This window comes from Artemia sp. Qi Xiang Cuo, chromosome 13 (genome assembly GCF_049724085.1).
Source record: "Artemia sp. Qi Xiang Cuo chromosome 13, ASM4972408v1, whole genome shotgun sequence".
Classification (NCBI taxonomy): Eukaryota; Metazoa; Arthropoda; class Branchiopoda; order Anostraca; family Artemiidae; genus Artemia; species Artemia sp. Qi Xiang Cuo.
The window spans coordinates 47,296,123-47,313,756 of record NC_142806.1 but is presented as its reverse complement, the minus strand read 5'-3'; the positions used below and the strand labels follow the sequence as shown (position 1 = coordinate 47,313,756).

The window sequence follows — 17,634 nt, the reverse complement described above, 5'->3', positions numbered from 1 at the left end:
AGGAGGCACGTTATTTTCACTTACGTTATTTTTAAGACAATGGTATAACAGCATATGTATAGGTTTGGTTGGGTTTTTTTCAACATTTAATTACTAGACTATAGTTTCGCAACTTTCCTCTCTAATGACTCCGATAATTGCCTGATAACATCATTTATAATTGGTTTTCCGGATTGAAGTGTTCAAGCCTTGCGGACTGCCTGAACTCAGCTCAGAGAAATGGGAGGGCACATTTAATTAAGGCAACTTCAATATTTGAGGGTGGTTGCTAGGACACAGACCACCTTATACAGGATAAATTCTATTCGTTTTGAATCTGATGAATCTCCTTTAGTTCATATGAAAAAGCTTTTTGCTTTATCTTTATTTTTGTTCGTTTAAACGTCATACGCAGGGATCTCTCAAATGTCATAGGGTGTCATCCCTATTTCCGAAAAGAGATCATTTCTGCAATGAAAGGGGAGCTATCAACCTATAGCACCCATATCGCACATTTAATCAAGATACATTCTTTCAAAAGATGGTTGGTGAAAGGTTAAATCCTCCCCATCATCTTTATATTTTATTGAGGATATTTTACTATAATTTAGAGAATTCTGGCCGACGAAATCAGCTTTTTAGACTTCGGGCACCCCTGCTCCACCCTGCTCCCCCCACACAATTTCCACGAACACCTCCCTAATAGCTAGTGCATAAATTTCGAGTAAATTTCCACGCTTATAACCCTGCCTTCTCCTTTATGTGGTTCTTGCAATGTATGTTATAAAAATGGTTAAATTCATAAGCCCTTGATTGGTTCTATACTGAATTTGATGTGTAAGTACTACTTATTTATTTATTATGTTTTTCCAGCAATTATGAAGTATTCCCAGCCAGTTTACGTCGTTCGCGACGATGCAAATTCAAGACAGAATACGCTTAAAGAAATGATCAGACGCGCAACATCCTCAGCGGACTGGAGACAGGTTAGTTAACTATTAGAATTAAATTGAATTTATTTGCGCTAAAACCCTATAGGCCATGGCAAAAAGTATAAACTAAGAAAAATTACAAACAAATCGCACAAATCCTAACATAAAACCTACAGAAATCTACTTCTATGATTCATCGCGAGACGAAGGAATCCTGCCAAGCTTCCGATACCCATAACATACTCATCCGCACACTTACTTTTGGGCTTACCGTGATATTACTCTGTAAGGCTTTAGTAATACCCTCTCTGTTTATCTTTTCTTATGAGAACAAAAAGTCAGTCTTTAGGTGATATAAGAAAAGGATTTTATTCTTACTATTTTTATATGTTTTTCACGTTTTACGGTGCGACTCTATAAGCTCAGCCAGAGTCAACACAGCTCTAAAATGGTCCCTAGAGGATCTGACTGAAGGTCCTCCACTTCCTGGCTGAAGGGCCATGAAACGGGGATCAGCACCGCCGGTAGGGACTGTAAGGTACAATGCTCATATCTTTTTTTTTAGCTAGATTCGAGGGACTGTCAATTATTTGACGGCATGTTGCTAATATTGGGAATTATATAATACCGTCCATGTGGATGGTTATGAATATTTATCCTATGCGACATGAAAGGGTTAGCGCTATCAGATACCTGTATAATTTCCTGCCACTGCTAAAATGAAAAAGAGTAAAAGGCACCAAATGTCGGACAAAAATAAGACGAAGGATGCAATAAAAAAAATGCTTTGAAAAATGCGCTGATTTGAAGATTATACTTTGACACCAGGGGTATATCTAGGATTTTTTGGGGGGGGGGAGAGAGGGGTACAAAAGAAATTTTTTGGAGGGAGTGGGGATAAAAAAATTAAAAGACGCATAACAAATTGTTTATATTCATTTTTGTTACGTTTTTTTACGAGTCGAACAAACATTTCGGAGGCTCAAACCCCCTTACCCTCCCCCTGGATACGGCCTTGTCTAAAACCACCTCAAAATTGCCGTTATGGTGCAAATGCGTCATCTGGCATTACTAGGATGCAATCTTCGGTAGCAACAGTCAATAAGACACACAAGGGCAAAAACTTCGAACCTAAAAAGGGTATGAATCAGAAGATAAATCTCAGAACTTTAAGGTTCTACATACAGAATCGCTGTGTAGCTAACCGACAAATGTAGTTCTGCACAGCGCTGTAGCTGACGATACTTGCACTGTCATTTACACGTTTATCTATGGATAAATGCTAAAATTTCACCCAAGTTTATAAATAGAGATTTTTTTTGATTTTTTAAAAGCGAAAAGATTCACAATCCATCGCTCATTACGCTAACGTTTTCTATTACTTTAAAAAACCTTTTTATTTCAAGAAAAAGGCCCTTTTGTTTCTGGAATCGTTCTTACTGAATTAGGATAAAAAGTCAAACTTTGGCGTAAAGAGTGAAGGATCGAAGAAGGGGCAGTCCCCCTCACGTAAAGAATACGCCGAAGTTTTTAAAGTACTTGAAAAAAGCTTCTTATTCCAAGGAAACAGCTAGTCGTTCTTAAAGAATCGGGACAAAAAGTCAAACTTTGCATAAAGAGTGATGGGTTGAATTCAGTTGATTTCAATCCTTAATTTCTGTTCATTTTTCAAATAATCCCTGGCAATCCACCTCCCCGCGTGGAAGATTCCCTCCGCCCACAGTGAAAATTCCTCATGTGTAAAATCCCCGCAGAAAATTCTCCATGGACAATTACCTCCTCGCCAAAAATTCCCCCAGAGAATTTTCTCCAGGCAATTCCCTAGAAAATTCTTCTTACTTTTGTTTGAGAAAAAAAAACGGTTTTTTAATTTCTGATCTGTTTTCAAATCATACCGGATAACCCCTCTCCTTGGACAATCTCTCCCATGGAATATCCTTCTCACGGACCCTCCTGACAATTCCCTCTCCACTAAAAGTTTCCCTGGAACATCTTCACATGTAAAATTGAGTCGTTAAGGAAAAAGCAGGATAAATAAAAATGCCGTATATAAATTCTGACAAATCATCCACATATAAAACTTCCCACAGAAAATACCCCCCCCCCTCCCCTGTAATATTTTCCCTCGGAAACTTTCCTCACCACATAAAAATGTCTCCTGGGAAATCTCCCCCACGGGGAGAGATTTCCCACGAAAATACCCCCCTCCCTCTGCAGAAAATTACCCCCACCCCCTACAGACAATTCTTCCCCCTCCCCCAAAAGAATATCCGCAATTTTCCTAAAAACAAATACTATACGTTAACAGTTGGTAAGTTTCATAACTTCAAGCCCATTCCCCAAAGACTCTGGGGGTCATCTCCAGAGGCATAGTTATTGGATTTTTCAACTATGCTGAACAAAATAGCTATGTCAAAATTTTGATGGGATGTCTTTAGGGAAAAAGGGAGCGTATCAGGGTCAATATCTGAATTCCTATTTTTCCGGTCACTTAAAAACGACACTAGGACTTTTAATTTCCGTTTGAAGGAGGCCTCTCTTGTTCTTCTATAAAATTGGTTCATTGTTCAATACGATCACCTCTGTAAAAAAAAAGAACAACAACAAATAAACACGCACCCGTGATCTTTCTTCGGGCAAAAAAAGACAAAATTCTACATTCTTGTAGATAGGAGCCTGAAACCTCTACCGTAGGGTTCTCTCGTTTGCTGAAACTGATGCTGTTTTTTTAGGATCTCTGGACTTTTTGGGGTTTCTCCTCTTTTTGGAAAATCAGGCAAATTTTCTCAAACTCGTAGCTTTTGAAGGGTAATATTAAAATTATTGAATTTTAAATATTTGATCTCAGCATAAAAAGCCAAATCTGTTTATGCATTAATTGTTATCAAAATTATTTTTGATTGGAATTTTGGTTATTATCGGGCCGAGTCGGTCCTTACTTACAGTTCGTTACAACAAACTGTTTGATTATACTGTGAGTAAGAGTAAGGTTTCCAACAGTGGCACTTCTGGCCTCTCTTGCGCCTGGGGCAAAATCTTGATAATTCCCCCCTCCCCTGTCTCCCACCAAAATTTTCATTTATTAACAAGATTATTTTCTATTTATTAACCAATTAATAATTTTTTTGCATTATTTTTAATTTATTATTTAAGTTATTACTACATAATATTATTATTACATAATCATCGGGGTTTTTCGATGGGCTCCACTAAAGAAAAAATTACAAAAAATATTAGTTACTTGATTTGAAAGTTTACTCTAGTAAATAAAGGATTACCGGCATGTTTGGCACAGGAAAATAGTGTAAACAAATTATAGATAAATACATACTGGTTAGGACAGAGATTGAACGCTCAGGTTAAAAAAAAGCACAAATAAAGTATGGTATGTATTACCAAATGTAGCTGAAGACAAACCGAAAATAAAACTATTTTAAAAAAAGAAAATAAAAAAGCGGACTCGCCGAGATCTTTAGTGCGCCATTGACTAATCAGAGAAACTTCTCTAGAAGATTGTTTCAGGAACTGGGTACATGATTCAATCGGTATATCGGCGTGTCAAGGTTTGGAGGTTAACATCCGGAATTACAATTAGAATCTATTATAACGAGCGATTTCGCAATTTTGCCAAACAGAGTTTTAATTTAAGGTAAATGGGATCAATAGCATGGAGGGTATGATGCGTAAGGATATTAAAAATTTTAATAATACAACTTCTTAAACCTAATTAAAAACAAACTTGGAGCTTAGCGGTCCGATTTTATATACTGCATATTTTGACAGTTTATTTTGTGTTATAATCAACACGTAGTTATTTTCTTATCAGATTGTTTTTGTACTGTTATCTTCTTTGTCTTTGTTATTTATTTGTTTGATTTTACGATAGTTTTTATGCTTAGTTACCAATAAAGCTGCTATTACTAACACTTCATTTGTTCACTGTAGCAAATATAGGAGTTTAGGTGGGGGAAGGGCCCAAAGGGTAGGAGTACCTCTTTCTAGTAAAGCTCTTTTCTAAAGAGAAATGTTTCCAAATATACACCACCGAATCTATTAGAGAGAAGAGGTTTTTAATCTAGGATTTCCTGATAGCTGTGCCAAATACATCGTTGTTATTTGCTTCATGTTAAATCTTGTGCATATTTGTCCCTAATTAATCTTTTATCTTGACTTTAAATTCTAATATTTAGTATCATTAAGATATCTTTCCCAATAACTGTCTTGGTGTCTTTTGCAAGTTGGTAGGCGTTAGAAACCTTTAGCTTTTTTTACAGACAAAAAACAAGCGATGATTAATCAAGTCTACTAAAGAAGGTCACACATTCATAATTCTGTAAAACCGGACTATTGAATCTGAAATAATCCGGAGTCTGTTGACTCCAAACTATTAGAAGAAGAAAAGACCATCTACCAAAAATCGGGCCATCTACTAAAAAATCTATTCTTGTTTGTTCAGCAATAAGGCAAAACAATAAGTAATAAAGCAGAGTTGGATTCGTTTTAGGCTTGAAGGCAGGGCCGGAGATGTAGATATAAATCCAGATTTAAAAGTGTCAAAAACAACGTTGAAAGAACAAGGTTATAGAATTGAAAACTTACTTAATCGTACTTACAGAACCAAAAATGCGGCTGGATGAAGAAACCATGTGGCTACAGTTGCAACAGACTGTGTTCAAATCCATGTGCAATATTTACTCATCGATAGTGTGGTATTCTTTATCAATAAAATTGTACCAATTATTCTACAGGCTTAATTATTTAAAAGCATATGAAATGTCTTTTGCCTTATGAAAGATAGATTGACCTTTTCTTTTTTTTAGCATTTAATCAAGTTATCAACCTCCAAGTGCATAACTTGGATAACCCTATGAAATTGGTTCAACCCGTTCCAACTAATATTTAAGAACGGTTTCTTAGAGAGATCAAAGCCCTATCGTCCATATTTCTATGGATGCATCCAAATGCCAAGCCTGTAGGTGGAAAATAGCCTCTTGGTCACCTGTAGTTTTGAAACCTCTCATGTGACCTGTGCTTCGTTTTAAAACGATTTTCAATACTTTTTCACAGTTTCTTTTAAATAAGAACCCGAGATAGGCAGCCTGAATTTTCTTTTTTGTGGGGGGGGGGAGAGGTTCCAGCTAAGAGTAATATTTTTACAAAGACACAGGCTGTTCCAGTCCATGTCATTTAGGTATGATTTAAAGTGAGAAGTATAATTTAAGCTAGAGTAAAGTGGAGAGTCCAACCGCAAGGCGCACCAGGTTAATCAATGGAGGTATTTAGCCCTTATAGCCCTCTCAAGGTTTTCCAATATAGTACATTTTTTACTTTACGATCACTGACCTCATACACAAGAGAAGAACAAGCTGAATACTGTAGTATAATGGGTGAGAATGCCTTTATAGGAATAAATGGCTACAGATTATGCGCCTGGATAGTCTGTGCGCTCCTTCAAAGGAATAAGTTATGATTGCACCTCTCTTTGCTTAAAAAAAGAAGCTTTTGTTTTAACCAAACAAAAAAAGGATGTCTATTCCTTTAATTACGTCTAAAACTTTCTAGGTGATGGTCTTCCCTGAGGGAACATGTACTAACAGAAAAGCTGTCATTACTTTCAAACCCGGAGCTTTTTATCCTGGAGTACCAGTTCAGCCTGTTTGCCTTCGTTATGCGGGTTCTGAGGATACGATTTCATGGACTTGGGACGGACCCGGAGTGTAAGTTTATTTTTGGATTGCATCACCTCATGTCACACACCGAACCAAAAAAAACACAAGACAAAGTGTATAAAGGTCGTCATAAACCAGGGACCCACCAGGATTTTTTTAGGGTGGGGGGAGGGGGGTAAAAATAACGCAAGTACTGAAATTTTGCTGGGAAGATATTGAAAATAGAATGCCGTACCTAAATATAGTAAGGATAAAGGTGCTCCCCCTGGAAAATATTTTAACTAGGGTAATTTTACATATTATGAAGAAAGAATTGTTTTCTTAACATGTCTGCTTGTGATCTGGCGTGGTCATACATTTATAACCACTATTCCACAAAATTTTGCCACCCTACTCTGCAAATTGCTAAACATCAGTATCAAACAGTTCGTAGTAACGAACTGTAAGTAAGGAGCGACCCGGCTCAATAGTAACCAAAACTGTAAAAATTTTAATTTTGATACCAATAGATACATCAATAGAATCAGATTTTTATGCTGATTTCAAATTTATAACTTTCATTAAGCTTAGTCTTACTCATCAAACGTTGCGAGCCTGAGAAAATTTGCCTTATTTTCGGAAAAAAGGGAAAGACCTCCTAGAAGCTACAGAACCTTAATGAAAATCACACCATCAGATAGCGTATCAAAGAACCCTACCATTGAAGTTTCAAGCTCCTATCTGCAAAAATGTGGAATTCTGTATGTTTTGCCAGAAGAAAGATCACGGATGCGTGTTTATTTTTATTATTTTTTTTCCAGGGTGATCGTATCGATCCGTCCTAGAATATCGTGAGAGAGCTCATCCGAACGGAAATTAAAAGTTCTAGTGCCCTTTTTAAGTGACCAAAAAATCTGGAGCGCAACTTGGCCCCCTCCCTCACTAATTTTTTTCCCGAAGTCACCCAATCAAAATTTTGAGATAGCCATTTTGGTTCAGCATAGTCGAATATATAATAAATATGTCTTTGAGGATGACTAAATCCCCCACAGTTCCCGGGGGAAGGGATGCAAGTTGTGAACTTTGCCCATTGTTTACATATAGTATTGGTTAATGGAATGTACAAGTTTTTTCAACTGAAAGTAAGAAGCAACATTAAAACTTAAAAACGAACAGAAATTATTGCGTATTTGAGGGGGATCAAACCCTAGTCAATACCTCGCCCTTTACGCTAAAGTTTTTTTTTTAGTACTTTCAAAAGAGCTATCTATTCTAATTAACCGGCCTTTGTGATTCAGGGGTTTGTGACTCGAACAAAATTCGAACTTTAGCGTAAAGAGAGATGTATTGACTAAGGGGCGAACCCCCTTATATACGTAATATAAATATACGAATATAGAAGTTCTCTAAGTAAATGAATTTGTAAATTAAGTCAGAATAAAATTTCGAGAGAGCCATTTAGCCAAAAAAAAGTAAAAATCATATACAAATTTTGTTTTAATTATTCATGAACGGTGAGCCAAAATCAAAGCTGCATTAATTCGAAAACGTTCAGAAATTAAATAAAAAAAACAAGTTTTTTATAACTGAAAGTAAGGAGTGACATTGAAACTTAAAACGAACAGAAATTATTCCGTATATGAAAGGGGATATCCCCTCCTCAACGCCTCGCTCTTTACGCTAAAGCTTAACTCTGTCACACAACTTCATTTTTTAAAACAATAAAAAATTTTAGCGTAAAGAGCGAGGCGTTGAGGAGGGGACATCCCCTTTCATATACGGAATAATTTCTGTTCGTTTTAAGTTTTAATGTCACTCCTTACTTTCAGTTGAAAAAAAAAGTTTTTTTATTTAATTTTTTTAAGGTTCCTAGTCTTTGCTTGCTTTTCTTTGCCTTTTCACTATAAGAGGGGAGCTGATGCAACCTCATTGTCGGTTGTTAACACTTCATCTAAATATGTTGCTTTAAATGAAAAGTGAGACGGAAAAGGAAGATCTTTCACGAAAACTTGGAATATTTAGACCTAAAAAGAAGTTTCTGAGACTTCAAATCCCCCCTTCACAGAATAACCCTTTGAAACCCCCTTTAAAAGCTGGCTTGCAACCATGTGATGTTGTATATGAACAACTAAAGTCATATATGAGTCATTTCATTCAAGTAACACACTCGACTTATTATCTATTACATATATTCGTTTGAAAGTATTTTCTTATATCATGTTTTTACTCTGGTACTAGTGTTATTATTATTAATTATTCATATTGCTGGAATATTTATTTTTTTAGACCTACTAGACATTTTTTTCATATAATTTAATGCTTACCTTAAAGAGAGAAAAAACGCTTTATTAAGTTCGTCTATAAAACTAAAAATACACTGAACGATTAAAGTATTTTTTAACTGCCTTCATGATCTCCATCTGGAACTCCAATTTTGAGTCATCCGGTTCTTTATTCAGATGAGATAACAGTGATTGTAGAAAGTACCACTCCAGATCATGCTGGTCATTGCTGCTTTTTTTTGTCAATTGCTTGCTGTTCCTTCAGGTCTGTTTGATCTCTAGACCCTGTCTTTGTTCTATTATGAGTTTTATTTTGGATTGTTGATGCATATATTTATTGCCTACTAGAAGCTTGGGAACTTTGGATATCTGTTTGATTGTTAATGAGAATTTCTTCACTAAGGGTAATAAAATCAGCATCATCATCATTCTCTTCAGCATAGTTATATTGTTGGCACCCCCTGCACACTCTGAATAAATGTCCCTTGATATATTCTCATCTTGAACAGTGTTCCCTTTTGTCTTATGGTTCCTTTCAATTATATGTTCAGAAAGTTAGTTCATTCTTTGTACAAACTTTTGGTCTTCTGGCTTTAAGCTTATACTAGCACCAGATCCACTTGTAGATCTCCCTTTTTTCTTTAGGTAGACATAGTGGTCTCTCAGGTTCTCAAGCTCCCCCATCTTTTCATAAGCTCATTAACTAGAAAAAAACACAATGATTACTAAATTTTTCAATTTTTAAACTTTTAACATACTCATTTTATAGCCCAATTTTTATTGCAGCTTATTCATAAAATATATTGTGGAGATTTAGTTAATTTTTTTCCTCAATAGCACAAACTCCATAGCTAATTAATTCTATGGAGCAATAAAAAAAGAATTTTTGGACCACAGAAAGTCAAGGATCACTTAGAAAAGAAGTAAAATTTACTGTGCCTTAAATCAAATTTATTGAAACAAGTACTTTGCCTACATCCAATTATACAACATTTGTTAGGGTACTAACTGAATTAATATCATTTCTTTACTACTATAATACCTCAATGCATAAATGCTCAATAGACTCTACTGTATTTCCATTTGCTTATCAAAGTTGAGTGTCACTTAAAACATGTTGGTGATGGGCCAAAAAACCATGCATATTCAGTGTCCTGATTTGAAGCTTTAAATTACAATACAATTTGTTGTGTTTGTATCAAATTTTAAGGTTCCTTTGGGTCCAACTAAAGTTAGTCAAAATCAACTTTTACTTGAAGACAATATCCACACACAGGTGTTTGGGGAAATAATGACATTGTATTTACTATTCTCTTTTTTTTTTCAGAGTTCATGTTTTTCTATGACATTTTCCTTCCTTTCTGACAAAGTTCTTAAAGATCACACATTACATAGATATAATGACCAAATATTATTTCCAACTATGTCATTCAAATCTTTTTACTAAATGGTTTTATCCTTCATTTAAATTCTTAGTAATGTTTGGTAGTTGATATATCTATCTGTGTCAATAAATCCATACAAATATATTTCAACACCACAGGAAATATTGCTGTAGCCTACTGTGAATACACTGTCTAGAATTCCATAAATATAATTTTCACATGTTGGAAATGTAAATACAGTGTTGGTGCAAAAAAATAATTTAAAATATATAGCCTATTGCCTATGTTATAAACAAAAGTTTGCAGATCATTGATGCTTGTAATATTTTTGTACTTATTTCTAATCAAAACTTAGGTAATATTGTACAGTTTTATCATTTTGAGAAAAAACAAACAGCCTTAAATAGCCCATAGTGAACCCAATCCTGGGGAATGGTAATACAATGCAAGATAGCTTTACAGATCAGCAGCATTTTTGAAGAAAATGGACTAATAAGGTTTAAGATATACGACGAGAGTTCTTGTGTTATATTTTTTTACTATATCACTTATGTGAATGACCGCGTACCTTACCGCCCCTCAAAGTCGTGGATACAACCTTAAGGTAGCTTTTATAAAACTTCTAAATTGTCAAGAAATTAACTTAAAGTCTGTATTTTTTCTCAAAGATCCTAAATCTGTTTAATTATATAGGATGTTGAGAAACTAGATCAAACTATCTATTTAAATGTACCAAAGTAGGTTAGATCCTAATCTAAATTTATTCTTGCTTCAATCTCATAAAGAACATTTTAAATCCTGAGTTAAGTTACAAAACTAATGTCCTAAATATCATTTTAAATGATTAACTGTACTACAAACGTTTTTTTTTAACCTAAAACCCAAAGAGAATTGAAAAAAAACTAGCAATATTTATCAAAGTATAGCCTATCCTAGCCTAGGCCCACAAATCAAGACAGTCTATACTTACTACTTTCTTTCCTGCTGATGAAAAACTTGGCTCAGACTTTCCAAAGAATTTAGTTTAAATTACTTGTCCTTGAAAACAGGGTCCTTTGAGCTATATAACATTTTCTAGCTTCTGCAGACTCAAATATTTTTTGATCTAAGTTCCATTTTGCTTAAAAGTAAACGTAAGAAGTTGAAATATTTTGAACTTCTTCCGTCAGACCTCTAGCATTGCGTTTTGACTTACGGATACGTTAACGTAAGGTCTTACGGAGGGTTATGAGTCTTACGGAAGGCTTACGGAGTTCAGTGTGAAGGGGAGAACGCAAAGCCGAAATTCAATGTGAAGGAACCTTTCAACTTGCAACGTTATGTGTGTTAAAAGTCATGTAGACTGATTTCTTGCGCAGAAGAAAGAGAATTACTTTTGTACAGTAATCATAAAGGCATGTATGCACAGAGCACACCTTTCTAGAGGTGGAGGGGGCAAGTTCGTCAAAACTGCAAAATCAGTCTAATTATTTGGATATTTTCAACACGCTCATTCGCGCTTATTCCCGGGAGGCGAAAATTCGTGAAAAAATGAAAATAGGTAATTGTATAGTTAGGCTCTTCTGTCCTAAAGACCTCCTCCCAAAATTCTTCAAGTGTTTGGGACCAAAATTTGCTCTGAGTATCTTAGATACTCCCATTACAAAGTCCCAAGTTCAACTACCTTAAATCCTTTTTTCTTTCTAAAAGTATGTTCTGAAGGAGAATCTGATCTACAAGGTAAGGATTGTCTGTAAGTTTTTATCCGAATGTTCGATATTGCTTACTTAATTAAAGGGTTTTAAATCGTTATCTTTGATGAATAAGCACGAGTAATTTTGTCCTGACGCTAGCTCCTGTAGATATACCAACATCCTTCATATTCCTAGCAAATTACTTATGTTTTTTATTGGTTTTTGAAGGTTTTTTTTTCTTATTTGACATCTGGTTTACGTTTCAAAACTACCGCCGGTTATTGTCCCAGGATGCATGTCCCAGGAGTGGGAAAGGTCTCAAAAGTCTGCGTCTCAGAACGTGTGCAAAACTGTACATCTAAGAATATATTTTTGCAGAACTTTTGTTGTGTTCATAACCTCTGTTAAAAACTTCAAATATGAGAATCAGACTCGCGGCTCAAATGTGACTTGGTAATGATTCTAGATTTCAGCTTTACTTTATTTTGCTTCATCCTTTAAATTCACTACAGTCGATTACGCTAACTTAAAGGCATTCCTCAACCCTTGGGGTAAGCAAAGCGGCATGTTAGTGGTTAAATGAATAATACGATAAACCACATTCATTGGAAATGACACAAAATCAATGGATGAAAGATTGGTCTCACTCGGTAAAAAAAGGAATGCTTAGCTGTTGTATTACGAAATTCATTCAACCCTATTTTTAGCATTATAAGTATTACAATAAGCTGCAGGGGTGTCTCGTATGAGGGTAGGGGAGGAGGAACACTCCCTCCAATATTTTCAGTCACTGGTTAAAAAATATTGGGTCAGTAAACTAGCGGCACGAACCCCCACTATTTTACTGGCCCTTTTCTATTTATTTGGTAAATAGGCAGGTGGAAATAAATGGCGTAAAATCAATGGAGGAAGATCGGTCTCACTCGCTAAAAAAATGAAATAATTTTAATAGTAGTATCACCTAAATTAGTCTGTAAAAATGACTAGATAGTCAGTAAAATCCATTGGCTCCCCCTCCTCCATAATTTTGGCTAGTGACATCTCTGCTAAGCTGTGACATTAACAGAAAACGCCCAAGCTATTTTCTGCTGTATATTTACCAGATAATAAGTAACTCTCCAACATCAGCTCTTGGGTGGGAGTGCGAAGGACCTAGAGTTTTTCTTTCTTCAAGCCCATGTTGGCCAGCAGGCGATGCATTGTCCAATGCCTAATTTAATTTAGGCTTGGGTAGCATTGTGACACAACGAAAATACATACTTGTTCAAGTCCTTTTCAAGAACAACCGAACATGGCCTATAAATTTCTGTATTAATATCAATAATTTTGAATATTTTACTAGCAATTACTAAGAAAATGCACTAAGCCACCAGAGGACCACACAGGTGCGCACGCTCCTTCTCCCCGATCTCCAATTTATTCATAGCTTCACTTCTTGTCTTCTCTCATGAAGTGTCAATTTAAATCTTTTCTTATGACCTCTTTTCGCTCTTTTCATCCCCTTTGGGAGGACTTGCTTTTTGTTTGGCTCCAGGCGGATGGCCAAAAGCATTATTTTGGAAATCTGCCATGTTCGTCTGTAGAACGTGGCTTAGCCATATTAAAGTCTATTTCATAATACCCTAGGAACAATATTTTTCGTACAGTCAAGTGTTACCTAAAACTATCTTTAGACCACAGTTTATAGAATTATCCAGTAAGTTTATCCCAGATCATTTCTGGTCTTCATTCTCGGTACGAACAAAAAGCTCCTCCCACTTATTTCTACATTAGCGGGTGAAAAGATCTACCCGTGAAAAGATCTAATGCCGCTTATGTTTATATCCGCAAAAACGTTCTCTGAAGCACTCGCACCTTGGTCCGGGTTTTATAATGGGTGAGATAGGGTATGATCATACTGCTAATTCTATAAACTGTGCTTTAGACAAATCCTCTAGAAAATATTTAGCAAACTTCCCTAAGTATTACGAAGGGCCGACGTTTCAGGGACATACTTGGCCACTGTCGTTTCCGCAGCTTCCAATATTCTAATCTTAATTCGCAGACTTGTCTTCTTATTCTTCTAAACTTTTTTCAATACCAAAAAAAAAAACACCTGACGCTGTGGCTTTCTCTACTTTTTAAATTTTTACTGCATCCGTTGTCTTTACAATTAATGCTACTCAGATAAGAGAAGCTATCTGCTCTATCGATGTTTCAGTTATCTAAAATCACATCTTTATCCTCATTTGCTAGTCTAAGCGGCATGGTCTTCTTAACCTTAACTTTCGAACCTATTTTTGCAACCTGAATTCCCAAAATTCATTTACGTTTTCTATCATTTTAATCTTGATACTCAAATCATCTGCATAATATAAATCTAGTAGAGTTTTACCTATCAATTTGATACCATGATCTCCCACAGGCCTTGCCACACTCTTTAGGACAAGGTCCATCAAAATAATTCGTATACACGGGATGAAACGAAACCCTGTTTAATTCCTGATTCCGCACCGAGCTAACTACGAACATCATTTCCTACCTTGACCGCAGCCATATTACTCTCGTACATAGCACTGTTGACTTTAATGTACTCTTGTGGTATACCATGGGATGAGGATAGAACATTAATTAAAGCTTCTCTATCAGCTGGATCCAATTCTGTTAATAATCTACAAAAGTGAGGTCTCATTAGCCCTCATCATTCATGATTCATTAGCCCTTATGAGTCTTTCATGATTCAGACAGTTATCAATCCTCATAAGCACCCATCTTAAAAGAAACTAGTCAACGTTTTTGGAAGAACTAACTACAATTTCAAGTTTTTTCAGTTTTTTAGTGAGTTTTAGAATAAGTATTAGAATTTAAGTATTAAATAGGAGTTAGTATTTAATTAAGTATTGATTTTAGAAGGTATAATTCTTAACTTAATATATTTTCAATTACCACAGCGAAACAACCTGTTTACATAGATGGGATTCTGTAGAGGAATTAATTATTAAGGAATAAATTTATATAAATATAGAATAAATGAGTACATTTCTATTAACTCATCAAGGTTGTCGGTCCCTGTAAAACTTGTGATTTTGCGACAAACCTACCGCTCTAACTTCAACCGAAAGAACAAGATACTTATGTGATCATATTTCTTGCTTCAAGGTCTATCTATTCACTGGGCCGGAGTTATGATATTACTTGCACTTTTTTTAGAATTACCTAAGCTTGCTTAGAAATAGGAAAATTTTCCTATTTTTGCATGTTTTTCATACCTTTTAGAAATACGTTTCAATCTAGAAAAAAATTCAAAAATGTAATTTGGTAGATGGATAAACTTGAATGTAACTTATCGAATTCTAGCAAAATTATCGTCTTACATTAAAACCGCAAGGCTGCAGAAAATGAAGCACCAAAACAAGCACAGCATACATAGCAGCCCATTTACAATTATTACAGTTACATATATTTTGAATATTCCTTGTTATAGGTTGAAAATCTTATGGTTAACATTGACAAAAACCATTACAACCATGACTATTGAGTTTTTACCTTCAGTTGTACCTTCAGAGAAAGAAAAGCTTGATCCCAACCTCTTTGCTGAAAATGTTCAGCTACTAATGGCAAGGTTAGTTTGCTTTTTATAACTCAGTTTTTTTTCATTGCTGTTATCCTAATGTTCTGCTGTTATCCGTCTTTAACTGCTGCTTTCTTATTATTTATTACTTCTGGGATCACAGAGATTGGTAAACTTGCCCAATTCTATTTAATCGTTACCATTTTTTCATTCGTAATTTTATCACACTGGGTGAACATGATTTAAGTCTAATAAATGGTTATTTTGATTTGTCCTAGCATATGTGTGTAATTAGAACTTTATCGTGCGATGAAACAATCTTAATGTACAAGATTTTTCCAGGGACATTCTAGTGTGTACAGCCAAGAAGTTAACTTTTAAAACAAGAAGCTGAAGGGCGATAGTATATAATGAAAAATGTTTCCTGGATAAGCTTCGGTTGTCGTACATAATTTACTAAAGTGATATGAGTTATTACTAATCAAGCAGGCAGTGTTTGGCAAGGGGTTGAATATAACCCAGTCTGACATAAGAAAGAGCATATATTTGAATGTACCGATTACTCATGATTTTAGTGAAAACGTTCTGCGGAATAACTAAATATTTAGTTCCAGTGACGGAAATAGTTACCTTTTAAAATAGAGAACTTATTTTCATAAGTTAGGCATGAAACAAGTGATAATCCAAGGAGTATCTGTGCTTATGATTAAATATTATAAATGTATTAGACACTTTTTTACTTCCTGAAAATGTTATCCTTTGAAGTTGTTAGACTTTTAAATGTTGTATGTGACGTATGTTGCATTGACTTGTGACGGGCCAAAGCCTAAATGTGGAGATTTATTCTACCATTGAATTTAAGTTACACAAAAAGGGCATATATATACACAATAATTTACTCTTTGCGACATCCCAATTATCCTGGGGAAGCAGAGGGTTAAAACTGCCAAAAAACAGGCAAATCATATAAAAAATATAGGAAAGGTGTGTGAAAAACATCAAACATTGAGATTGAGAAAAGGAGGGGTATCCTATAAACACTTTCTAGGGGGTGGGGAAGGTTCAGGAAAATTTGCCGAAAAGTTTCCATGGGTTTTTTAACTATCAACTTTTGCCCTTTCCGTAAATTTGTATTCTCCTGGAGAGAGGGGAATACTCGATCCCCTTAGTGACCATGCTAGACTATAGATGCAAATCATATTATACTTTCCATTTTAGGGCCCGTTTATCAACCTAGGTTTTACTCCTGCAGTTTGTAAAATACAGTCTTCTAGTGAATGTGATGAGAGTTGACTCTTTTACATTACAGTACCATTACGTTTTGTTTATTAATAAATTGTGACTGAACAGTATACATGCATAAATATATAACGTGAAAAATAATTTGTCTTCAACACAATCTTCTGACCTGTCAATGAGCTTGCAGAAACAGGGTTTTATGACCTGTTGTCCTAGGGGCGTGGCAGAAAAGTAAAATCTTCTCGATACTGGTTATTCTCGATACTGGTTATTCGCAAGAACTAACTACACAACCAATACTGATAATGCAAATAAACATGTACATTTTTCATATAGTATCCAATAGTCATGAAAGTCACCTTTCGTTATTTTTGAAAATATGCGGAGACAACTACTGACAATTTTGATAAAAAAGAATAGAGAGAAAGGTTTTTTCCTTTAATTAAGTATCCTCGAAAATAACCTTTTTAAAAAAGCAGTGGAGTCAAGACAACCCAGTAGGATTCTTATAGTTTATGTAAAAAGTCGTTATTATTTAGTATATAGTTGTTATATGTATAGTTATGTAAAATAGTCGTTAGTATAGCATTATCGTCGGAAATGAGAGTTCGTGATATAGTTGACTTTGAGACTACAAAATTCTAAAGAAGAATTAGGATAATCAACACAGGCTCTTTTGTCTTTGCTTATAGGCATCTCGGAGTCCCTGTAGAAGACTATAGTTTTGACGATGCTCAGCTTGTTGCCAAATCTAAAGAGCTTGGACTACCGTCACATGTGGGACTTCTTAACGCTCGTTCAGTGAAAATAGAAAATGGGTAAGTTTACTTTTTAGATGCATTTGATGTAGTAAGAAATGAATTGTAAGAAAAAAGAAATTCAAATTATTTAACATTTTGCGGTTTAAGCTCTAAAATTCTTAACAGTACTTAACCTGAAAGCTAGG

General features: G+C 35.1%; 1 protein-coding gene across 1 annotated transcript in view; it reads left to right on the top strand.

The window, feature by feature from the left end:
- Nucleotides 1-17,634, top strand: part of LOC148945345 (lysophosphatidylcholine acyltransferase-like) — an 89,774-nt gene that overhangs the window by 55,600 nt on the left and 16,540 nt on the right. Inside the window, exons 4-7 of the mRNA XM_089098773.1 lie at nucleotides 853-965; nucleotides 6,474-6,628; nucleotides 15,363-15,500; nucleotides 17,381-17,506. Coding sequence (XP_088954899.1) covers nucleotides 853-965; nucleotides 6,474-6,628; nucleotides 15,363-15,500; nucleotides 17,381-17,506 — 532 coding nt within the window. The remainder of the gene's footprint in view (nucleotides 1-852; nucleotides 966-6,473; nucleotides 6,629-15,362; nucleotides 15,501-17,380; nucleotides 17,507-17,634) is intronic.